Raw genomic sequence first — 26,665 nt, forward strand, 5'->3', positions numbered from 1 at the left:
TTTTATGTAATGAGTCTTATTTTAAGAATGAGGTTTGTTTTGACTAGAAATAAGACAAATATTCTTGGTAAGATTTTGAGTTTTTGCAGTGCACACACCTTTTATTGCTCAGCTTCTGCAGCTCCAGCTCTGGAGTGATTAAAAGGGCGGATGTTGTGGGTGTGATTCCTAATTGCGCCTAATTATCGAGTGACATCAACTGAACAGAGATGTTTTCCAATCAAAACCTTTTTGTCTTTTCAGTTTCTCTTCACATACTGAGGGATGGATTGAACTGTCTTGATTGTTTGTTAGTTAGTGGAAAGTGTCTAATGAAGATGGATTGTTTTGTAGAGAACTAGCGAGAGGTTAGTTCGCGCTGCAGGATCAATTGCCGAAGCAACGGGCCGACCCTTCCTTTTTTTCTCTTAAGTTGAGCACCGTTCTAATAACGATCAGTCCTTAATTAAGATGTTACTTCAACTATTTCAAAAGCTTCCCCTCTGAACCGCTATGGAGAAGGAGCCCAGCGGGGGGTTATAAGAATATGGTGATTGTCGGCTGCTCATTGGTGCAGTCAGCGATTCTGCCTTGATGTGTTCTTCCCCCCCTCGCGCTGCTGCTCCTCCCCTGTTTTTCATCCTGTCTCTTGCTGCCTTTTTTTTTTTTTCTATCTCCACTCTCTCTTCTCTTCTCTGTGTTTAATGTTCTCTCTGTGTGTCTTCTTCTCCTCCAGCAGCTTCAGTCAATCCCCCTCCTGTGTCGCTCCGATCGCTCCCTCTCCTCTCTGAACCTTGTACCCATCCATCACGCTGACTGTCTGCCTCACAGTTCACCCTTCCTCTTTCTTCTCCCCTCTCTGTCTCAGATGGGAATCTGTATTCCGCCATGTCGTCGGCGCGAGGTCACGCCGGCTCGATCCGGCGAACGTTTGGCACCCAGAAGCTCCTGAAGTCGGAGAACATTTGGCTGCAGAGTGAGTAGGAGGAGAGGGAGTCATGCAGAAACCGTATACAGGTTTAGACTAATGAACATGGAGATGGTGGGTGGTACTCGCTCTGTAAATCATCTTACTATCACTCCCATGGGGAAAACTAACATGTTGGTGCGTTCACTGTCAGTTCTCATGGTTTGAGTCGTATTATTTACAGCAGTGAAATGCAAATCAGGGAGATGAAATTGTTGAAACTTGTATTCAATCTCACAATATCCTCTATTTACAGAATTATATAACTGCAAATAAGACAATAGACTGTAATCATGAAATAAGACAACACTCGAAGATGATACATACTGATGATGCTAAATTGTAAACGGAGAATATTTCAGTGAACATTTTACATCTCATCATCATGCAGATCCACAGTTTGCCGGCGCCGCCATCATCCCGTCTCCGCAAAAGTACAAGGAGGAGATCTACTTCTTCTTCAGCGAGTTCAACAAGACGGCCAGAGAGGACGAGGAGCCGTACAGGGCGCGCATCGGTCGAATCTGCACAGTAAAAACAAAAAAACCCTAAAAAAAATCACATTATAGATGGTTGTGTTTGTGGAAATGTGGTGAAAACCCAGCGCTCTCGCTATACTTCTCCTCTCACTGCACATATCTGTACATAGATGAGTTCAAAGTGATTTCTGAGATTGTTTCATCTGAATAATTTTGTGAAGCCTGGAGATTTTGTTTCAAAAAGAAAAACCACTGGTTTTAAGTGAATTACTAATGAAACGACCCTAAAGGATCGAAGGCTTCAAAGTTTGAACAAACCCCATCATAAGCAGAGGGTTTTTCTGGAGCCACTGAGAGTTTCCTGTTTCTGCTTTTCGCTGTTTTTTATATTCTTTACTGCACAATAAATCACACAAAGTATGAAGGATTTGGAAACATCCCTCCTCCTCTTCACTGTCTGGGGAATCAACACTCTCCAATCAGTGATGTCAGAGCAGGTGTTTCCTAATCAGCTGTAAGGCCGAACACCGGCTGCTCTCTGTGACTCATGATGATCCAGCTCCAAAAAATGTAAAAGATAAAGCTGTTTAAAAGAGATTACAACATTTGGTAACACTTTACTTGACACCTGTCTCTATAACACATTATAACCATACTTATAATGAGTTATAATGCAGTTATAGCACTGTATAACTATAATTATAAACACTTGTAAATGATCATAATGCTTTATAACAATAATCATAACACACTATAAAGCATTTTATCATGACTTACAAGGTCAGGTATTATAATACGTTATAATTGTTAGTAACTCGCTGCCAATGCCCACATCGATAATGCATTATAAATATAGTTATAATGTGTTATAATTGGCTTATAAACGTGTATAACTATCATTATAAACACTCATAAATTATCATAAGGCTTTATAACAATAAGCATAAGACAACATAGAGCATTTTATAATGGCTTATAAGATCTTAGTATTATAATAGAGTTATAATGCTCTATAATGTGTTATGCTAATTGTTATAAAGTCTTATGTGATTAATGAGTGTTTATAATGATAGTTATACACGTTTATAAGCCAATTATAACACATTATAACTATATTTACTGTATAATGCATTATCAATGTGGGCATTGTCAGCGAGTTACAAACAATTATAACGTATTATAATACCTAACCACATAAGTCAAGATAAAATGCTTTATAGTGTGTTATGATTATTGTTATAAAGCATTATGATCATTTATGAGTGTTTAACTATAGTTATACAGTGCTATAACTGCATTATAAGTATGGTTATATGTGTTATAGAGATAGGCGTCAAGTAAAGTGTTACCCAACATTTTGTCTCACACTTCTTGCTATGACAGATTGGAGTAGCTATAGCAACCTGTCTGTGACTAGTTTTATGTTGCAGAGCAGCTGTAACAAAGCCACATAAGCTGGTAACACATATGCTAAAATAATCTACAGACATCTTGGACCATATTCTGTGTTGAAAGCTTTTTAAATGTCAGACTATTCCCAGTGAGGGATAGAGGGAGTGTCGATATCCTGAAGGGAAAACAAAGGGATTTTGTCGTCAGAGCTGTTGTGTGTTATCTCCAGGTGGATGAAGGGGGCATTAAACCCGTGCTGCCGGACTCGTGGACCACCTTCATGAAGGCCCGGATCATGTGCGGCACGGTCAACACTCAGCAGCAGTACAACAACCTGAAGCAGGCCGTGGTGCTGACGGCGCAGGACAAGAGGGGGGTCTTGTACGGACTGTTCAACAACGCCTGGTGAGTCCACGGCTCTTATCACACTGGGATCTGATCATACTGTATTCGGATCCTCGGCTCATAGTGTGAAACCACCATGAACCTCTGTAGCATCAGTTTCTGCTGCAGTAAGAATCCAGAGACTAATGTTGGATAACACTTTATAATAAGTACACACATATTAAGCATTAGTTAAGCATGAATAAATACTGAATTCTTCATTTATGTAGTTATGTAGTTCAAAGATACATAATTATTCAACTCGACATGCTGCTGGAGGTTACTTTATTTTACCCAGGGCACTCTCTCAAGGTACAGTATTATATAGAGCTATGAAGGAGTGGAATGCCCTTCCGAATTATGTTATACAACAAAGAAACATGGTTAGTTTTAAAATGAAACTAAGAGATTATTATTTTGATCGCAATTTTGACCATTAGTAGCCTATATTGGTAAATTGGGTCCTGGTATCCTTGTTGTGTAGTGATTCAATGTAGGAGTGGGTAACATATGTTAAAGCAGATATCAGCTTCGCGGCCGTTTCGGCTAATGCTGCGTTCAAGGCAGGCTTTTGAAACCGTAAGTTACAGCTTCAAGTCACAACTACGACTTGGTAGCGTTCCAGGTAACCCGTAGCTCGTGTTTTTACCATCCTGTTGTCTGTGAAAGTTCCCTATAACGGCCACTCGTAACTTCCGACCCGTGAACTCGTACCAGATCGAACTGGTATGACTTCACAGGAAGGAAAAACACAAAGTACGAGTTTCTTTGAACGCACCATGAGTTAGCAGCCCCCGCCCTTGTCAGGCATCAATTGGTCCTCGTGCTACGTCACCACATTCACGCGCATCCCTTGGCTGCACACACAGCCCTTCATGCCGTTCTCTCTCCTCATTGGATAACACTTGTATCCCACAAGGAAAATTTTCTCCTCGGGTTACAGCAGAGCAGAGTGACGGAGAGACTCGTGTTTAGGCTGAAATACTTCATGTAAGTGATTGCTGACGGAAAATAGGACTATTTAGGACTTATATTAACAAAAACATTCCACTGATATCTGCTTTAAGTGTTTGTCTTGGATGTTTTGTTTTGTATGTGTATTAAGTATGTGTTTTCTGTATGTATTTTTGTTTTTATGTATTAATGTGTTGTGTGTTAATGGTTTGTATTTGTCATTTATTACGATGAAAAGACCCAATATGTTATAAACTTTGCCGCATTTTGTAATAAGTTGTTACATCATTTACCGAATTATTACAAAATCCAGGTGTTGCACTTTTTTAATAAAAAATTTTTAATAATTTGGTGCATTATGTAACAAATTATTACAAAATGTGACAACGTTTATTACATATTGCGTTCAAGAATTGTATTACATAATGTGGCGCTACACACCTAAAGAAGTATTGCTCACAAAGTCCTGCTAAATGCACGACTTGTCATGTAATGACATGTCATGTGTCAATAAACTTTATTTATAGAGCACTTATCAAACAAATGTACAAAGTTCTTAACAGAGAAAAATGAGGTATTGCAGTTAAAACAAGAGAGAGTTTACACAGACAGTTAAAACAAGGAGATAAAATCACAGAGGATAAAATAACAAAAAATCAAATGACAATAAAAGCAGCAGGGCTGGGTAGAAGCAGACAGATAAAACAGAGGAAATCAGGTGGTCAGATGAAATCAGGAAAACAAACAAACAAAAGAAAATGTGTTTTAAGTAAAGACTTAAAAGACGATACTGACTCCGACCCCCTTATTTCCTTTTATTATTTACAAGAACAACAGACGCGAGCTCTGTCGTGCAGCATCTGAAGCTCCCGTTTATGATGCAAGCTTTCCGGTCATCCTGCAACCTCACGTCTCCCTGGCAGGTTGCCAGTTGTGCAGCTGTATTCACTGCAAAAACAAGATATACTAGATATAAGAAGAAATTGAAAGTATTGACTATATACTTTCATGTGACCAGTTTACAGCGTTTTCCATTTCCTGCAAATCCTCACCACCACTATTAAACCACAGAGACGACGTACAAACAACAGACTCGGTCTAATCCTCTGGCCCTGCTGTGTGTGGGTGGGCAGTTATGCAGAGAGCTGTGCAGGGGTACTTGGGGGGAGCAGACGGTAGATGCCTATAAATGTTTGCTTGGTCACAGATCTGACAAAATTCGATTTCAGTTAAATGATCTGTGTTGAGCTGCGGTCGCCTCCGGCTACAGAACACCAGACTGAAACCTGAATCTGTCGGCAGACACAAACACACAAAACCACCTTAAGGTTAAAAATTAGCACATTTTCTTTCTGTGTCACCTAAAAAACAAAAGTGGTATAGCTACGACCCGAGGAGGAGAAGGAGGAGGAGGAGGAGGAGGAAGAGGAGGAGGAGGAGGAGGAAAAGAGGATCTACAGCTGAAAAACAATTGGCCCCACAGCATCCTTTTCTTTTTCTTGTGAATTCCGTGACGGGATTTTCACATGAGACAAAAGAAAAACCTCTTTACTTTAACGAGGCACAAATGCAAGACCCATGCAACTGGTATCGGGGGAGGTCGAGCAGACATTGCTTCATACTAATGGTGTGGTGTGGTGTGTGTGTGTGTGTGTTTCAGCCTCTCACTGAACCCCAGCTCTTTGTGTTATTCCGCCCTTCGTCTCGTCTCGTCGTGTCTCCGTACATTTATCTCAGACTCACAAAGTGCCGAGTTACATGTACAGTACCTGGCCATTCCCGCCTCCGTGTGCTGCGTTCACTGAACCGACAACATGCTAGTCGAGATTTTCTATCTGCTCCCACCGCATTTCCCTCATAATAACTTTCTCCTGCTTTTTTTGTGGTGGGTGTATGAATGAATAAATGAATGAATTTTTATTTTTGTGTCATGCCAACACCGTGGCCCATTCCATATGGGATTACAAGACACATTTAAAGGGACAACGAGGAGTTTCTCCAGCGGCAGAACGAAAAATTCCACGACAATAAAAAAGTCTCATATTAATGTGGATGAATCTACGTTACCACTTGTTAATGGGCCCATTTTCTATAAATATATCGTTCTGTCTCTATCGTTATTTTGTTATTATTAGTGGTGGTGGAAATGCTGGTCAAGTCGACCAGCGTTTCCTTAATTTCGGTTTCGCGGCGAGTCATGAGAATAACGCAGCCGAATCGCCGTTTATGGTGGGAACTACGACGGTATGTGATCGTCTTCCAACCTCTGACTTTAATTCTTGATGAATGAAAACATGAGTCTGTCTTGCACCGGTCAAAGAATTTCACGGTGCGCACGGAGGCTCATAAATGTAGTGTGAAAACGCTTCGCTTTTCCAAAACTCCTCGTTGTCCCTTTAATGACAAATACAAAAAAACAAAAACTAGACAGTCCTTCCTGTTGGTGTTACCTGCCATACAAGCGTGACACATAAATGAACAATTTCAGATTACTTTCAGTACTCATCTGTGTATCGCTCTTCGTCTCATTGCCCAAGCCTTTTCAAGAAAAAAAGAAAATGCAAAAATATTCAACTGAAAAAGATGTTCTAGCTTCTCAGCATCGTCTAACCACACAAATTTGTTACTTGGATCTACTGTACCTTACTAAACAGTTTTTGTCTCAGAGTCATAGAAAGGACAGTAGAACACAAAATGAATTTTGTTCTCCACCTCTTGGATGTCACATAAATTACAAATTCTATCGTCTGTGCCAACATACATTATCTGCCTGTCTCAATATGAAGACCAAGAATACCAGCTCTCAACTGAGCACACAGGGATCTTTTCTTTTTAGACAAATTATACAAAACATAATTTGTGCCCCACTCAAAGAATTTTCTTGCAATGTACAGTAATTACTTGTCTTCTTTGTGCCTTTGTTCAGGGGCAGAACGGTGGTCTGTGCCTACTCCATTGCAGATATTGACAAGGCCTTCTCCAACAGCAGACTGAAGGGCTACAGCAGCCCGTTCAGCGGCAGTCGCCCCGGAATGGTAAGAAAAACCAACATGACTTTATTTTTTAGTCTTTTTTTTTCTTAATCGCATCAATCTGAGAAAACATGCAATTGCATGGGATGAGTCAGCTGTTATTCCAGAGGAGAAAAGATTGAGGGGCTATTTTTGAAAAGGCGCGAGTTAATAAAATAAAAAGCAATTTTGAGGTTCTTTGTCCAAGGGCGTTTTTTTATTTTTTCGATTGCATCACTCCCTTCTCCTCTCAGTGCGCCCCCAAGAACGTGACGGCGGACATCAAGAACCTGGGGGTGATCAGATACTACCCAGAGATTGAGGATGTGATCCAGCCTGTCGGCGTGTCGCCTCTCGACCTCCCCACCGACGACCAGATCACGTACACGGTGGCCGACATCGTCCAGGCCGTCAATGATGAGCACTACAGCGTCCTGTACCTCGGAACAGGTGTGTGTGTGTGTGTGCATGTGTGTGCATGTGTTAAATACTCCTGTCAGCTGTTTAGATGTCAGTCCATTTTGTATCGTTGAGGAATTGTCACTCGCCAGTTAACTCCGACATTTGTCTTTCTGTAAGTTTAAGCTATAAGATTGATCCACAGCACTCACTGGCATGCTATGCAGATTCATCAAACTCATCAAATACACAATCCAACAACTCCAAAACGCTCTGGTGGACACGTTACCAGACAGAGTTTTTTTAGAGGGAAATTCATGCAAAACTGCTGATGCGTGTTCCCATCGGGGGGTAGTTTTTCGGCAAGCAGTCTCTGAATTTACCTCTAAAACAACTCTGTCTGGTATTCTTCTGTTATTATCTCAGCGTGGTGAATGTGCAGGTCACAACTTGTCCACCAGAGCGTTGTGGAGTTGTTGGATTGTGTATTTGATGAGTTTGATGAGGGAAACCAAGAAATCGCATTAGCCTCTGTACGTAGCGTAGCTCTGAGCAGCTCGCGGCTCTGCTCCGTCGTTCTGAAAATAGCTTGCACTGACAATTAAAGGTAACGAACCTACTCCTAGGGATTGTGGCAATGGGCCAGTTTGCCAAATTGTTGAACTATGCGCTCCAACTGCCTGGTGTACGCCACAAGTTTGAGTGCAAACAATAACATGATGTACGACGCCTCTTTTTCTGGTCGGTCATCATGGAAACATTGCTCTCTCAGCTGAAAAACAAAACGATGGATAATTTCGCCTCTAGTCCGAACCAGTAGAAAAACACCCTTAAAGTGAAATGATAAGAACAGCAGTTTGTGTTTGTATTGAGCTTTGTTTACCATTTTAACATTTCATGTTGCTGCCAGCACTTTAAGTTCTGTGCAGTTTGAGAAGTTTTGAAGCACAGTAAAGCTCGAATACGTGAAAGTTTGATGTGAAACAGGTTTTTATTTTGAATTTAGAGGTACATGGCTTCTGTTCTTCGGTTTTTATTGTGGTAATCGAATGAGTATCGAGAATCAAGGAAATCCACTGGTATTTGGTGTTGACAACTGAAATCCTGATATCGTGACAAGCCTTGTAGTACAGAGTAGAAGAGATGAATTCCACTCCTGTGAGTCACACATTATCCATCAAGGTTACACTTCTGTGTTTGCTGAGATAGACAGACTACAGTACAATGAGATTTCAAAGAACAATTCAGTCAGGACTGGTCAATAATCTTGAATGCTTACTAATACGAATTTCTCTTACATTTCCCCCTTTGAGCATTCTGTGCTCACAAATGAGCATCAATCATTGACCATGAAACTTTACCTTTATAAGTGAAAGGGAAAAGTGAATCATTATCAGATTATACAGAATCAACCAAAGTCATGTAACTCTATCCCCTCATTAAGGTCGGACATTGGAAGTTAAAATTGCATGACTCAGCGTTTGGTCACGATAAAGCAGAACAGATGTGCATTTAAAAGTGTGTTTTTCCTCTGCTGAGGGTCAGTATCCTGTCAAAGGATTTATTGAAACACACTCGATCAAGGAGAATGGAAGCGGCTTCACACTTGTGTTACTTGTGTTCAATGTGCATTGATGATTCCTCTGTTCTCCTCCGTGGAGAGTGTTTCCATAAATCCTTTTCATGCTGACCCTCGACCAGCAAAGAGAGAGAGAAAAAAAAACATCCTGACAATTTGCTTCACCGTGGTTGTGTGTGCAGGAAAAAATATGGAGACACTGACAAACGGTGACCTTGTTGTCTCTGCCAGGGTTGAACGATCTCTGCCTGCATCGTTCCTATTATGTTCTGCGAGAAGCCATCTGCAGAGCCGACAATCTGCTTCCTGTTTACACCGTCTGACACATGTCCGACCGGAGCTCATGAATGGTCACAATGTGGACAACCAACGTAGCCTGAACCAGAATATACTGATGATAGTATCAGTGTCTTACTGTTTTCCCGTATATGAAATATGTGTGCATATGTAATGTATGTGTCATTACACCGTTGACACACGTTATGTAAATATACGTCCATCTGAAATACGAAGATCGACATGTTGAGGAAGGAATTACTCCGAATATCTTTATTGTCATTGCACGAATACAATGAAATTGAGGTAGATGCTCTTCAGATAGACTGTTAAATAGACAAACAACAGAAAAACCAGTAGAGTAAAAAGACACAGCAGAGTTAAATTAAAAATATCAACTACTATTATCTATGCAAATTTAAGCTAAAATGATAATGCACGACAGGAATATTGCACAAACAGTATATTGCAGCTGTAGTATAGGTTAATCAAGACAACTGTTATACAAAAATTATATATGTTTGCAACATGTTATACCTCATAAAAAGTCATAATATAGATATTGTTAGATATGTAAATACACAGATTTGACTGGGGGTATTTCATATGTACGACATTTGAAATATACAGAATGCACTCGTGGTGGTAATATATATTACATGGCAACATCACCACAGGGACATTATATGTCACATATTACATTTCTGTATTATTAAAAATCCTTCCTAACAGGCTGTACTGTATTTGTCGACATCTCCCTCGTGTTTCTGCCCTTGTCGGTTGGTTACTCCGACAATACGGCTGAATGAAAAGCGGGAAAAATCCTATTCTCAGCAACTGATAAAGACTCTCAGTCTCAACACTTATTTGCACTCGTATCTATGAGTCGTTGCAACTCAAGGCTCCACCAGTGCAACGCTATGGGTAAGTGGGGATGAAAACGCATTTAACCACGGTGCAGGAAATAGCGTCAATGGCAGAAAGACTTTGATTTAATCGCAAGGTCGAACTATCTTCTGCTATTCAAATGGAGCCGAGGCCTTTCACAAGACTGTTTTCTGTTTGATCAAAGCATGAGATGCTGAGGCGCTGCTGGTGCCCATAGCAGTTACTCCAAAAATTGCCTTGTGCCGCAGGGAGATTACTATGGCAACCATCACGAGTCATATGCCCGTGTGTGTGTGTGTGTGTGTGTGTGTATACGAGCATCTCATCACTCTGAAGTTCACAGAAAGATGAACGAGTGTCATCTTTCCCCCCTTTTTACTACTGCTGCTGGATATGTGTTTGTCACTCATCCGTCTTTTTCTGGTTTCTGGGTTGGCTCTATTTATAGTGTATTTAAAAAAACAAAAAACAAAAAAACAAAGGCACAGTGTAGTGTTAAAAAAACAAAAAAAAAGGAAGCATGGTGGCCTCTCGCTGAGGGCTCTACTAACTGTGTCAGTAATAGGAGGGAAACGGTGGAGGGAGAGCTATGAACAGCTATACCGGTCTCTGTGGTGGCCTAAAAAGAAAAACTGGAACAATTTGAGTCACAGTTATCAAAAAGGCTGGAGGAACAGGTTGTACCGGAGATCAGGCTGTTCCACGCTCACTTCCAGCTTTTTCTCAGATTTCAGAAAGAAACACACTGCTGCTGCCGTGCAAATCCTGGACGCCCTGATCTCTTTTGAATTCAGGTTTGATCACGTTGTTCCCCCCATCTCCAACTCCTGGCCTCCTTCTTCCAGATCAATATTGCATCACTTTCAATTAAAGACTCCAGCTATAAATATTCCCAGGCTTGTTACGAGTCGAGTTTATCAATCTGCATAATTAATTTCAAAAGAAAACGATAGGGGAGAAAAAGACGCCACCCTTTTTCCATCCTTTCATGCAATAATCCAATCTTTTAGTGAGTGAGACAAGCAGACAAACAGACGGGTGCATGGACAGACAGCTCATCTTGATGGATCGTGGCATTAGAAGAGTCCAAACCAGAGGCTGCGGCGTCCACCTCGAGACCACAGACTGTGAGATCGAAGCAGATGCATTTTGGGTAGCTCTGGGATATTAGTCTTCCCCCTGTGATAGAAATACCAATAAATATCCTTCGCAGAGACGAGCTCGGAGACACAAACCGCACAGTTAATCTTTGTGCAAGAAAAGGCAGCCGTGGAGAGTAAATAACACTGTGAGTGCTCAGATAGTAAATTTCTATGAAGGGGGAGGGGGGAGGGGGGGAGTGAGCTCACCCACAATAAACCTCCCGCAGTTAAAGATTACTTAAAGCTTTCATTCACACCTGATCTATTTAGTGCACTTTGAATGAACTCTGGTGCATTTGTCCCGTTTGCTACGGTTCATTGAGTCTAATGGGGACATTGTCATTTCAACAGAGTCATATCATATGCATGGATTCAAGAGCTAAATATAATGTAATTTGGCAGCAATCTGACCAGTAAAAACAAAAGAGCAAACAAAAAGATGAAAATTGACACAGCACAACCAGAGATATCATTGTCTTAGTGCCAGATTTATTGTTTTCTAACCGATACAACAGAAAATATACACGTTTTTTAGATAAACAGAGCGTTTTTAAGGTTTAATCCATAAGAAGAGTGTTTCCGTCTCCTCTCAGCTTCTCTCTGGAGCTCTAGTAACAACAGCTTGCTGTCAGCCAATCAGAAGAGAGCAGGCTCCGGGCCTCTCTTCTGATTGGCTGGCTCTTTTCAGAGTGATCCAATAAAAAATAGAGCAGATTTCAGAATAAAACACCCAGGGAAACCAAATCCTGCAAGTGTTGGATGGTTTTGTGCAGGTGGTGGTGGGCGGGGCTTAGGGTGAATGCTTAGTTGTGACATCACAAAGTGACAGGAAGTCCTGACGGCTGGTTTTTAAAGGCTCAGTTTCTGAATACAGGCTGTGTGCATTTCTCTGTGGACTGAGGCTTTGATACTTTCACAGTATTAATATAGAACCTAGAGCTGCTTTATAATCACACTACACATGGACATCTACCTTTATACTGTATGGAGCTTTAACACAAACATCTACCTTTATACTGTATGGAGCTTTAACACAAACATCTACCTTTATACTGTATGGAGCTTTAATATAAACATCTACCTTTATACTGTATGGAGCTTTAATATAAACATCTACCTTTATACTGTATGGAGCTTTAACACAAACATCTACCTTTATACTGTATGGTATGGAGCTTTAACACAAACATCTACCTTTATACTGTATGGAGCTTTAATACAAACATCTACCTTTATAATTACGGAGCTTTTTATACAAACTTAGCGCTTTCGGTTTTGGTGTTCAATTCAATACAATACATTCTTTTGAGACAGAATCAAATGAACTCCACTATTATCTTTAAATCTTGGATGAAAGTCTATGTTTGTACTTTGCAGATGAAACACTCCCCCAGCACCATCAGCAGAAGCTTTGTTTCCTCGTTACCAATTCGGCTGATAAAAGCAAACACACTTTGGCTGCTCTACACTTAAAAAAGCCCAAGTAGAGTGACTAGACTGTGGGTGCCATGTGCAAGGGCACCTTAATGGTGGCTGCAATGAAAGGAGAGAACATTAGTCATCTAATTTCTTCTCATCTAATTTCCCCGCCCGCAGAGGCACACGTCTTGTTTATTCTAGTCACACTTGTCTGACAAAGTGATGTATTTGGAGGCCAAAGGAATTCACTTTACTGTGTTGACCTAGAACAAAGTGACAGGGTGGTGCATCGCCAGTTTACAGAGTCCTAATTAGCTAAATATCTTATCATCACACACCTAACAGTTTTAAGCCCCATATAACGAGACTTGGTTGGAGCCACCGCTGTGAGACACACGCAGATACACAACGCTGCAGGATTTGACAAAGTGAATTTATCTGTCTTTTGATCAGCAGCCTGCAAATAATTCAGCAGAATATATGCATATAATAACCAGCTACTTCAATATCTGTCATCTTGAAAACATGACAGACAAGGATATTCACTGCGAGCAATTGGAAAAACTGCTCTGCTGTGCGTTATGACAGACTCAGGCTTCTCGGCTTTGTTGTATAGAGACAGTGTTTCTTCAAAAACTCATTGTAAATCAAGTTGAAGCTGTTTTTACTATTTAACTGACAGGTTTAACCTGGTTTGTCCTCACATTTACACTTAAAATGCTGTGTTTAAGGGACAATGTGTAAGGATATTAGTTGAAAACATTGAAAAATTAGACAGATTGCCAATCAAACACAAAGATATAACACTTTATAAGGGGTGTGTGGTGCTGCAGTAATGTTTTCAGCTATATGCTAATGTCAGCATGGTAAAATGTGACAACACATGCACCATGACTATCTGAGTGATATTAGTATTCCAGATATTTGATCATATATCAAAATACTGGGCAAATTAAAGTTCTGACCGGAGGAAACTTCTTAGGATCACAAAGTTATGGCAATGGGTCCTGAGGTAGACATGAATATCTGAACCGTACTTCAGATCCATCTGTGTGATAAAGGTCAAGAAGAGCTTGTTGTATTTTTGTGGTACTCCAGGGGGAAAGTCAGATTATCACCTGAATCAGGAAGTCTGGAGATCATAAACCAAATGTACCAACTTTAACTCGCTGATACTGGTACTAGCCCTATGTCGCCATTTGTATCAAATTTGATACATGAAAATAGTTTTTGAGACCTCTACATCCTCACTGTGATTTTTTCCCCCCTAAAAAACTTTATGTATACAATCAGATACGTGCAATGACCAGATAATCCACCAGGGTGCAGTTATTTATGCACCAGCAGGCCTTCACATGGGACATCCAATATGGCCGCTGTCAGTCAGTGACCCAAATGTGTTTTCTCATGGATATTTTTGCCAATTTTAAAAAAGTTAAAGCAGAAGTATAAGCGACCCGGTCGTTTTGGCTAACTTCCTGTCAGCCGATGGAGTTAGCAGTCCCCGCCCTCGTCCCTATGTCACCACATTCACGCGCATCCCTTGGCTGCACACACAGAGAGGATTGCCCCTTTATGCCGTTCTCTCTCCTCATTGGATAAAGGTTGTAGGATACAAGGAAAGTTTTCTCCTCGGCTTACAGCAGAGCAGAGTGACTGACAGACCCGTGTTTCAGACCAAACACTCTATGTAAGTGATTGCTGTCGGAAGATATAACTATTTAAGACTTATATTAACACAAACATTCTGCTTACTTCTGCTTTAAGGTAAGAAAAACATTAAAATTGTTACTGAAAACTTCAATAGGAATAGTTACTGCATTGATGCAAAGTAAAACTACTTAATATTTCATAACTTTTTTTTACAGTAGAACTGTGTTGAAAATGTGTGTATCAAAATAGATACAGCAGGTATGTAAGGTAATTTTCTTTGCAAATCTGATATGCAATTTAAAAAAAAAATTATATATATTTTTTTTACATTTTTTGTCAGAAGTTCCAATAAAGGGTCCAATTTCAAAAAATGTTAATTTTCTGACAATTATTTCATGGTTCAGGCTTTACAGGGCTAGAGGAAACATCATCCTCTGAGGACCATGAATGTTTGCACGAGCCTTCATGGAAATCCAAGATGGTGATTTGCAGAATCCATGCAGTTTTGTCAGCTTTGCAGAACTGAGCTGTTCTCATTCTGCTGGAGCATCAGCCTCTTGTCAGTCGTTTGTACTCTGTTGAAAAAACAAACGAGCCACCACTTCCCTGCCGCTGTGAACCAGTTCAAACATTTCTGTTCTGTCCTCAGATTAGAGTTTTTCCCTATCACAACACTGATTTACTAAGCTGAGCTGCTCCTCGGTCCTCCGGTGCCTTTCGAACACGCTCAGCTTAGACCCCAAAGTGCTGAGCGGGTTGTAAAATGTCTGACTGTTGTGTCCTAAAGGCAAGCGTCACTTAGAGATGGAAAAGGTAGCGGGGTTGTCGACCTCTGAGAGCAACAACAACAAACTGTAGTGGTTAGTCTGTGATGCTGGGGTCTGTTGGAAATGGAGCAAGAAGAACAGGTGGTGGTAAAACATTCCTTCTCCTTCAGTAAGTCGCTGACAGATTGACTACCTGAAGAGTTAAAGCTGCCATGCTGGACCATTTCAGTCATGGAGGTAAAAGCAGCAGCAGCAGCGATGGAGAGCTTCCCCCTCAGGGACGGATGAAATGTCACAGCTGTACACTTGTTTCAAGTTCGGCTTTATGATTTGAGATCTGACGCTATTTTCCTTCCACGCGGCGCGGCGTACGGGGTGGCAGCAGCTTAAAGGTCAGAGAGCTACACCGAGGTGGCGGCGACTGGGGAAAGTGAACAACCACGACTCAGTGTGAAAGCTGCACCTTCCAGGGAGGATAAAACTTAGCTTGTTAATAAAAGAAGAAGGAGAATTTTCTATTTTTTTCTCGCCTGAATGGAAAAATATGTGCATTGACAGTCAGTCGGCCTTCAGTCGAGGCTTTTACGCAGCATACCTGCACAGATGCGGTGGTGTTTTACTGTAAGAGATAACGTGCACTCAGCAAACTCTCCCCGGATAAATAAAACAAGAGAAAAAAAGAGAAAACAGAGTCACTTAGCAGATGCAGCATGACTTCTGCATTGTCACCCATTCCCCACTCACAGTGCCTCGCCGCATGTCTTTGTGCTGATGCGCCCTTTTGATAAAAGTGCTGAAAATAGCTGCAGACAGGATTAAAGCATCATATGAGAATAACCTGGATAAAATGTTATCTGTGACTACAGAGGAGGGAGAAAAAAGAAGGAGATTTGAAGTTTATGAAAAGGAGACAAGGCAGTTTTGGGACAAAGGAAGTCTATGTGACAGCGGGAACATGGCAGCCTAATTACAAATGAGAAAGTTCCTCTTGGAAGGGAGCGTTGTGAGATAAAAGGATACCACTCTAATCACATTTTCACATTCGGGGGGAAAGTAAAACAATCTGAGTTGTGACAAAAGACAAAAAAAAATCTAAAAAATCTTTGAACCGTTTTCTGCAGGGAACTGTTACATCTCTTATTGGGGTAAGGAGGAGCGGTTGGTCTGGTGTCGGGGGATGTAAATAGTAGCTAAAGGTTGAGGAACCCTTCCATTGACTTTCAGTCCGATGAAACTGCTGTGCACTCAGCAGCACCGAAAATGGTACAAGGTAATAAAGAAATATCAGGCAGAACAAATTACTGTAAACAGTCTGTGAGAGTGATGCCTGCACTCAGCTGTCTGTTTTGTGCAGCAGCAGAGGTATTACACTTAGCAGGGTGATGGCTCTCAGCTACAATAATGACCCCCCCACCACCTCCTCCTCCTCCATTTTCAAAATCAAGCTGCATGCAAGACGGCAGAATATTGGCCACCTGTGCAAAGATAAACAAAGGTGTTAGCAAATTATAGCAAACCTACTGTATGAGTGTTTGGAAAACAGACAAACACAGTTCCTGAGGCAAATTCTCACATTGACGTGTTACTGTGACTGTAGCTCATGTTCATCTGGGCAGCACTGAATCAATGTTTAAAGGTAACAAAATCTGAATACTACCCATAAATAGGCTATATTTGTACAAGTGTATAATCGCTTTAACATAAAATTGGTTTTCGTAGCCTTAGAATTATTCTTTTATATAGCTACATACAGTATAGCAAGGGTCTTGCTTGAGTGTTGCCATCTTGCACCGCCATGTTTGTACGGCAGCTCAAACGGAAAATCTCTAAAAACCTGCGGGTAAGTTAATTAGCGATCATCTTTTCTCCCGGGATGATGACGGAGGTTGGCCGGCTGACGAGCTCTCTGGATATGTGGTGTCTCTGTGATGAGCCGTTGAGCTTCACTAGTCCGAAAAACATCGGAGCAAACGTCTAAACAGACGTCATTTGGATAAACCGACCGCACATTGGGGATCTAAACAGCTACTTTCTCGCCTGAAAAAATATTAAAACTTAACAAAGTGACGTAATAACAGCGCTACAGCGAGAAATAAAACAGCTGCCGGTTGCCGCGAGATGCATTCTGGGAAACTTGTCATACCCCTCGGTTTGAAGTGTGCCTCTGAAAAATCTCAGTTTGAAGGGCCAGATAGCCCAACCACTTCCCCCTAAAGCCAGGGACACACCGAGCCGACCGTCGGGCGTCGTGCCTCGTCGGACGGCGTCGGGAGCTCGTCTGTTTGGTGTGTTCACCTCCGTCGGGGAGCGTCGGGTCTTGTCGGATCTCGTCGGGGCCGATTGAACATGCTCAGTCGGGACTCGTCGGCCGTCGGGAGAGTAGACTCGTCGGGTACTCTGATTGGCTGTGTGCTAGCTATGGCGATTCTGATTGGCGGTGCCCTAAGCGAATCAGCGCGGTGTGTGGGAGGGACGGAAGTGACCACAGTAAACAAACGGTGTCCTAGCCTGTCCTACAGTAAAAATGGTATATAAAATAAAAAGAGGAGTAAAGCAATATATTAAGCGGCAATATATATATATTTAAACATCAAAGATGTTCAATCAAACCCACATAGTTTGAAACAACGTTCAAAACACACACAGCTCACAACTAAGCATATAAAGCCCACTAGCTTAATGCTAACGTGTAATGTAAAACACCATAGACGGGCTAACAGAAATTAGCATCGGCTATCGCCAATTCGTGGCAACCGAGCCACAACAGTAAGCTGCTAAAAACTGTTTTAATTTCGGCTTTAGCGCTGTTAAAACGTGGCTGGTTAAATTGTTTGGGGGAGATTAAAATGTTGGTCTCATTGATGAAATTAACTGTGGCAGTGGCATTAGTTTGTTTGAATGAAAAGTGAGCAGGGCTGCCTCTGGTCTGTATTGGTCTGTATTTCTATGGGGGAGTCCTCGCCACTCAGTCGCTCTGGTCGGCAGTCGGGGCAGTGTGTTTCACTTTTTCCTTTCTCCCGACGAGAGGCGACAGACTCGTCGGCCAAAGCCGTCGGCGTCGGGACGCGTCGGGAAGCGTCGTGGCGGTGTGTTCCTGGCTTAAGCCTCGTCTGAACCAGAATTGGGACACCCCTACCACTTCACGTGAACGCGCAAAACGAAGGGGTAGGGCCAAGGGCTAGGGCTAAGGGAGGAAGTGGAATTCACCCTAGGTCTTCACGGTGCATTCGAGTTGTACTTGGAAGTTGGAATTTCCAAGCTCCGAGTTGGAATTTTATTCTTGACAATCAATCTTGACTCTTGAAGTCGGATGAATCGCATAATAAGCTCCAACATAAGAATTCAAGATGGCTGCCACTTGCGACAACAGTACTGAACACTCTGCAATTTTACTGTTAATTGTATTTCTCTCATAATTGTTTCACGTTAAAGTCAGCAAAATAGCACTGTTCATTTCTTATCCCTGAACATTTTCCTGTACGCTGTTTGTATGTGTAGGAAAATAATATTGTTAAAATACTGCTAACAATGGCTAACAGTGGCTACAGCTAATGGCCCAGTTATTTATATGTTTTTGTTGTAAGTTTATATAAATTGTTTGCAGTGAAATCCTACAATTACAAGTATGAAATCATTATATATTAGTTTGTTTTGTTAATCATCCGTTTTTCCCGCTTTCGTGTCTGTTTTTCAAACGAAAAAGCGTTAAACTCTGAAGTGATGTTATTCCACACTCCGATTTCCTACCTACCACGCAAACTTTCCAATACTACGGGTGCCATAAACGGAGAATTGTTGTTTTTCTTGTACCTTATGCATGGAGCAACATTGCAGAAAGACAGAGTCAGTCTCCTGGAGCTCTTCAGGAAAGACTGACTGTCTTTTCAGGTTGACGTACTGACAGGCTCTGTTAGAAAGAGATGTCACACAAAATCAGAACTCTGCTGCATTGTTTATGAGTGGGACAGAAAGAATATGATATAAACATCTAGGCCCTGAAAACAACTGCAGTTATAGTTAACTGGGATATTTTAGTATTTCACAGTTTACACGCAGCACGTCTGTAAGTTTTGAAGCGCCTGTTGTTTTGTGGCCCGGAGCGGTTGCCAGATTTTATACAATCCAGTTATAACCAGTGCTTACAAATGATTGAATTAAACTCATGAGAGCCACTTTTTTTCACATCAGCTTCCATTAAAATTGAATTGAGCCGGAGGCCAGAATAAAAGTTCTGAGACAATGAACGCTCCATCATCCCTGTCGGGGACAAAACTCCTACTGGACTCAGACTGTGCAGAGACAGCAACGCTGGGTCAATGTAGGATCAGTTACCAACAGAGATGGACAGAGTACTCGACCCCAGTACTCGAGTAAGAGTAAAAAAGTACTTGCTTTTAAAGGTACTTAAGTATCCAAAAGTACATGCTTTTAAATTTACTTTAAATAAAAGTAAGAGTAAATTTCTTATTTTTCACATCAATGAAATACTATCATTTTTTCTAAATTAATTTAAGGACCTTTTAACTCTTGTTTCTGAGAATTAACTCTTTGAAACCAGCTGCACTGATGTGCTGCTTTTAGAACCACAATGTTATATAAAGCTGCAGAAACACCTATAAAAACAAATTAAATGACATGACTTTGTCCACAATTCAATGCTGTATTTCAATGCTGTATTTATGTGGTACCACAGGAGATTACAGGCAAACGTTGATAAAAAATAACAATTCTTTAATTAAGTAATGCAGATGTTTATTAACAATCATTTAACTCTTGCGTGAAAACTGTAACCGAATGAACCTGCACCGTCCAACTAACTCTTACTCTTACTTTTCAGCCTTCCTAGAAATTAACTCAAGTAAAAGTAAAAAATATTTGCCTTGGGAATGTATTCAAGTAAGAGTAATAAGTACCAAAGAAATCTAATACTCAAGTAAAGTGCAAATCCTCTAGATATGTACTTAAGTACAGTACTCAAGTAAATTTACTCCGTTACTGTCCGCCACTGGTTACCAACATGTTTACTTCACCTTCAGCAGTCTGAGTACAGCCAGCCTCCTCTGTTGTGTTGTAGTTCATGTCCACGCTGTGATTTCTGGCTTCTTCCGTCGAGGTTAAACAAGCACAGTCATGGTGTTTCTGTCTCCAGAGCAGCTCTGCCTTCACAAAGGTTTGTTAAACTACACAAAATATATATATATAAATAAATAAATAAAGGGAGAAAGAACAATCTCTAAAACTCCAGTCTGCAGTCTGTTTTGCCTTTGGCCTTTCAGCCTCCCTCAACAGTGGAAGCTGTCCAAGTCCAAATCCAATGCATTTATAAAACTCTGGACAGCACAACAACAAGGGCTGCAACACAGGCGAGATCAAAACGCACACAGTTTGACACATGACATCAGAGTTGTGTGTGTGTGTCTGTGTGTGTGTGTATGTGTGTGTGCATCCACTTACACCTCTCTGTCTTTATCTCCACAGATCAAGGCAAAGTGCTCAAAGTTCTTCACCACAGCGATGGCGTCTTCATCATCTCCCAGTACTCCCTGTTCCACAACGAGGGTCCCGTCCTGAACATGGCCATTGATTCCCAGAAGGTGTGAGGAACAGTGTGTCTTAGTGTTGGTTTGTGTGTGTGTGTGTGTGTGTGTGTGTGTGTGTGTGTGTGTGTGTGTGTGTGTGTGTGTGTGTGTGTGTGTGTGTGTGTGTTAATGCTTTCACTATAAATATTACATCAGAGAATATACAGCTGAGCGCAATGCTGGGAAAGAAAAGGCTGCAGGCTGCCACCACCTCGATGTGTGAGGAAGAATAATTACACTGATTATAATAAGGGGAAGGAGGAAATGTAATTTATATGGTTTTAGCTTTAGTGTAGAGCAGTGGAAGTAACTGCATGGCCTCGGGGTCGTCCATTATTTTAAAGAGAGAGATAGATTTATTGGAAATTTTAATTATTTTGATGGCTTGATATTACCTATCATTATTAAGGGTGAGTGGCAGACACAAACAGCCATACATCATTCAGGATGAAGTAGAACTTCAGGAGTAGGAGAAAAAGTTGTTTCTTCTCTTTTTTTTTGGGCAACAATGCTTTATTTCAAGCTATTCTGCGCTTTTATTCTGAAAAGTTTCGGAACTTCCAAAGATTCCTGTTATTGGCTGATCTCTACAGTAGTGCAAATACATTAACACCTTATATATAACATGTAACAATGGACTACAACCAAGTTATCAGTATTAGAGTTACAGTATATCTATAGTAGCCTATAGTCAAATTCAAAATTTAAAAGAATCTGTTTTATATGGATGAATCAGACTTTTTAATGCCATCTTGAGATTATTGACCCAGCTCTTTGTAAAAGTTTAATATCCAACTCTGTTAATTATCTCATAAATAATCTTTTTATAATTCTTTTTTTCCCCTTTTTTTTCTTAAATTATCACTATCAATTATCATTATATTATTTTATTTTCTTAAATTATTAATTATGAATTGAATTGTCCACATTATAGACATTTCCTTTTCCTTTGGAAGCTGCAGTCAGAACTTATTCCAGTAATGCTGAGTCCAGAGGACAGACAATGTACTGCATCTTTTTTTTCTTTTCTCCTCCTCCTTAGGGACACCTGTATGTTGGCACGGCGATGGAGGTCCAGCGACTGCCGCTGGCCGACTGCGGTCGCTATGGTGACACGTGCAGGGAGTGCATTCTTGCCCGGGATCCATACTGCGGCTGGGACAGGGCCAGGAGGAAGTGCATCCCCATCCCGCCTGGATACAACGTCTCCTCTGGGTATGATGTCACTGCTGCAGAGCCATTGGCTGTTTGCACATGGGCCGACAGCAGAGGATGAGGAGGAAGGGGAGGGGGCTTATTAGCAATTTTCTTGAGCTGAATCTTAAAGTTGTAATTACAGAAATGAAATTTACTTTAACTTTGGAGAAGCTGCAGTTCAAAGAAATCGATGCACGTGGAGCTTTTGTTCGGCGTCGACTTGCCGATTTCTCAGGTGCTAATTCGCTGCCGGCTCTAATGGGTGTTGTGAATTTCCAATTTTAGGGAAAGAACATGAAAATCAATCACATGCTGTAATAAGCCTCTGACTCACTTCGCTCCATTTCTCCTGAACGTTTTTTGGTCTCTGCATGTTTTAATTCGCGCCGTCTCCCTAAGCTGCTTGTGAAACTACACTGAACGTTGCTAATTTGTCCTTTTTCCATTATTTTCCAACAGGGCGCTCATTCAGAATCTGGACCATTCGAACTCCTCGGTTTGCGGGGAAGCTGCTGGTGAGTCCTTATCTCCTTTCCCACTCTCCCGGTCTCTCTGTGTATCTTAATTAAACCAAAACAGGAACCTTTCTGAGCAGCTAGAGTAAAAAGATGATTATCATATAATTGAGCAGAGCCCAACACCCCGCAGGGAGATATTTCTCCTCCACTTATGTTATAGCTCGCCTGGTTTCAAAGCTCAAAACCCAGTTATAACCTCGACTAATCACGACAATTACTCCCCTCTGAAGAGAAGGCTATCTCCCTAAGCGATCTGACTTTAACACTAGTATTTATTTCCAGGTGTGTCAGTGCGGTGCCACATGTCCAACTGTGGATCCACTAACAAGTTCTCGCTCTATTTCCCTTGAAAATAACGCTCAGAGGCGACGGAGAAGAAGAGCCGTGCTCCAGTCTTTTAATTGATATCTCGGAGCAATTACATAAAACACCAAGTTCCATTCAAAGCTTTAAACATCTTCCCTCCTCATTAGCTTTGGTCTTAAAGTTAATTAAAATCAATAAATATTGAAGGTTTTATGGTTTCACTGGAAGGTTTCTCCTCAGTTCTGCTGCGGACTGAGTCTTCTGTCTTCTTCTAATGATCTCACACTGACTCCGTGGTGATCAGGGCTCAGGGTCCAGACCATCTGTCCCAGGACTAGATAACTCTGTATGAATATGCAGGATGAATGTGAGAGCAATCAGACGCCTCCATGATGGGGCTGTGAGGAGCTAAAGATGTGTTTTGAACACATGAAGACTTCGTTACTGTATGTCTGAGAGAGAGCACTTTCCCATTCAAGTGGAAGTAAACAAGTTTGTTAGCAGGGGTGTTAGGCCTCTTTTGTTGTGATTCTTCGAAGGTGCTTGAGGTTAAAGTTGGGTTCATTTAATCAGCTGTAAATAGAGAATAGCTGTTTTATTTTTCTGTCATATTTTGGTAAGAACATATGTTAGAAAAAGACAAATGAAAACTGGCCTTTGTGAGTTAACAGGCCAATTGTTGTGTTTGATCTTCACAATTCATTCTGCACTTAATGTGGACATGGTTATTCACATGTTTTTTTGTTGATGGGTTCAATTTAGTTTAGTTTAGTTTATTTAGGAACCCCATTAGCTGACACAAATAAATAAGACATAATAAGGCAACAAACGAGTCAGCTCAATATGTTGTTCAACTAACCTTTTAAATTTCCATCTTTTTAAGCTCACACATGCAACAAGTTTTTCCTTTCATAAAGTCTCTCATAGTCCGATTAAAGTCTTAGGGGACCTCAAGACTAAAACTTGGCACAGGGGACAGATAATAACTCACACACTAAAAACTCCTGGGTTATTTATTTAACCCAATTTCTGGGTTACTTACTGTATGTTGGGTTAAAATTATGGGTTGTTTTTCAGAGCGTAACATATTTTCTGGGTTATAGAGCTCATATGTTAACCCAATTCTTAGGTTGTTTGGGTTATACACAGTTCCTGGGTTATTTTTTAAAGAGTAACCCATTTTCTGGGTCAGACACTAAAAACTCTTGGGTTATTTCTTTAACCCAATTTCTGGGTTGCTTGTGTTGGGTTAAAATTATGGGTTATTTTTCTAAGAGTAACCCACTTTATGGGTTATAAACACATTTACAATATAAACAATGACATGTCTCGTGTTTGCCTGCCTGGTTTTTTAACTTTGCCTGTACTCTTGGACATTATTTTTTGTGTTTTCCCCCTAACTGGATTTGGCTGCCTTCCCTGCCTGCCTACCTGTGAATGACTTGGTCCGCAGTAGTAAAGGAGTTATCTTTGCTAACTGTTGGTTCATTCTTCTGCTCATGAATCCAAGGTTCATTCAAGAGTATTACAGGAGCACTTGCCTCTAGAGTCTAGAGTTCAGACCATGGAGACACAGAGCAGCACCAGTTCAAGCCGTTGCGTTAAAATAACCCAATGTTGTTGGGTCAAGTGCTTAACCCAAAAGTTGGGTCAAAAAGAATAACCCAATTTTCTGGGTTGAAATAACCCATAAAGTAGTTGGTCCCCTTTTAACCCATGGGTTATTTTTGACTCAGGAGATTTTAGTGTGCAGGACCAGCATCTTAATGCCCTTAATGATATGATATCGGTTGATTACTTGATTACCTTAATGCTGCATGGTCCCAGACAAATTCAGAATTAGTCAAATAACTGTAAACAAACAAAAACATAACGAATATCTGGACTTTGGGGGGTTTGAGGTAGCTTCCTGTTTTATAAACATGGTCTTGGTGTAAACAGAGTCTCTTCACCTGCAGTGACTTTAGTTGGGTCCATTTAGTTGTGAATCTCAATCGTTTGTTTCACCTGCAGCTCTGAAGCAGCGTCGGACTTCCCCCCGAGAAGTGTTGGTTCAGTCCAACACCACCGTCTTCCTGCCCTGCCCCGTGCGCTCCTTCCACGCCACCTACCGCTGGGAGAAGGACAACTGCATCAAGAACTACCCCTGCCTCTTCGCCGGGGACTTCTGCGTCCTGGGCCCCGTCGTGGACACGCCCCTCAGGGACGGCGTCTTCCGCTGCATGGCCACCGAGGACGGGTTCAAGGTGGAGGTCATCTCCTTCAGGCTGGTGAACAACGGCCGGCACCTGGCCGCCTCCCTGGCCTCCACCTTGGGGCCGTCGCTCCTGCTCGCCGTGGCCACGCTGTGGCTCCATTAACTGCAGCTAACGCTAATGCTAACCCCTCATACTTACTGGCTCCCAATGACAGGAAAGAGGAGGAGCCGCTGTTAGGAGGTTAGGTTCGCAGAGCATTGAAGTACATGGTTGGGTTTGTACCGTGCCAATTCATATTTTTTTCCAATTTTTAGAGAGAGCCCAGTAAAAGTCGGCGAATGATTTTAGCATAAAGCTACACACAGTATCTGCAGCTGCCACAGGCTTAACCAGAGCAGAGCTGGAGACAAACATACAGACATCATTTTATTCAAACTAAAGTGACTAGGAGTTACTGTCCATCTATTAACATGTCTTGCAATTTCGCTCTTGATTCAACCATAATCGGGTGCTTTGCAAACCTTTCCTCTCTGACTCAAAAAGATAAACATATCCAATGAGTTGGGCAAAAAAAAATACAAAAAACAAAAAAAACACCAATACCAGGCTAATTCTTTTTACCATTTCTCTACTTCTTTTAAAATTGACTTGATTGTGCTTATTTGTGAAGATGTTAAACCTTTAATACCACCACCATCGTCCCGTACCCCTCCATCATCTATCTTATCGATCATCTTGTTAAACTCGGTTGGTATAGCTCATCAGTACTTAATAATAAAAAATAACGTCTGGTATTGAGATTTAAAAAGCCTTAACACTTCTGGGACATAAACTCCTAAGCACAATTTTGCAGTCGAGGCAGAATACTGCAGACTCGGGCAGGACTTGGCGCTATAATTAGTGCGGCTGAGTCTGAGAACATCACTGGGAGGAAGTGTCAGCTTTTTGACAGGAAGTAGGCGGATGGGCAAGAGCTCATTCTCGAACATCACTGTGTCTCAGCACCTCCTCCTCAGACGAGGCAGTTTCTTGCATCTTTTTATCAGATGGTATCAGACGCTGTTATGCCTTGTTCACAGCTTTGTCCGTTGTTGTTTTGCTTTTGCGTTTTTTTTTTTTTTACATGCCGTCGTCTTTCCTTGCTCCGTAGATCATCAGAGCAAAACACTCAAGTTAGACTCCAAAAAAAGCAACTTAAATCTAAATCTATATAAAACCTACATTAAAGTTTAACCCTCTTCTGGGCTTTTATTGTGAAAGGACGGTGGTAACACGGGCTGATTGTTGTATTTTTTAAAGAAACAGAGCGGAACAGCAGGATACATCCACTTCCTGTCAAACCTGACAATGCATAAAGATGTGAACAAGGTGTTTATTCCGCTATAGCAGCTTCAATTATAACATAATTATCACATCGTCATAAAGGGCAGATGCAACAATTCATAGTTTTTGCCAGAAAGAAAAGAGAAGAAGAAAAAAAAAGGCTCGTTATTAGATCTGTGACGTATGTGACGTATTTTTATTGCTCTGCAGATGCTGATTTCTACCATTGCTGCCTACGTACGTGACAGTTTGTCT

At 41.2% G+C, this 26,665-nt stretch overlaps 1 protein-coding gene across 1 annotated transcript in view; it reads left to right on the plus strand.

Annotated features, from left to right (window-relative positions):
- Positions 1–25,249, plus strand: part of LOC310999491 (semaphorin-7A) — a gene marked incomplete at both ends in the record, with an annotated part of 49,439 nt that extends 24,190 nt beyond the window's left edge. The window contains 9 exons of the mRNA XM_083989938.1: positions 848–955; positions 1,338–1,477; positions 3,047–3,222; positions 7,082–7,190; positions 7,421–7,616; positions 20,768–20,883; positions 21,911–22,083; positions 22,525–22,580; positions 24,903–25,249. Coding sequence (XP_083846064.1) covers positions 848–955; positions 1,338–1,477; positions 3,047–3,222; positions 7,082–7,190; positions 7,421–7,616; positions 20,768–20,883; positions 21,911–22,083; positions 22,525–22,580; positions 24,903–25,249 — 1,421 coding nt within the window. The remainder of the gene's footprint in view (positions 1–847; positions 956–1,337; positions 1,478–3,046; positions 3,223–7,081; positions 7,191–7,420; positions 7,617–20,767; positions 20,884–21,910; positions 22,084–22,524; positions 22,581–24,902) is intronic.
- Positions 25,250–26,665: the final 1,416 nt, after the last annotated feature.

This window comes from Trachurus trachurus, assembly GCF_905171665.1.
Source record: "Trachurus trachurus genome assembly, chromosome: 16".
In the NCBI taxonomy this organism is placed as follows: Eukaryota; Metazoa; Chordata; class Actinopteri; order Carangiformes; family Carangidae; genus Trachurus; species Trachurus trachurus.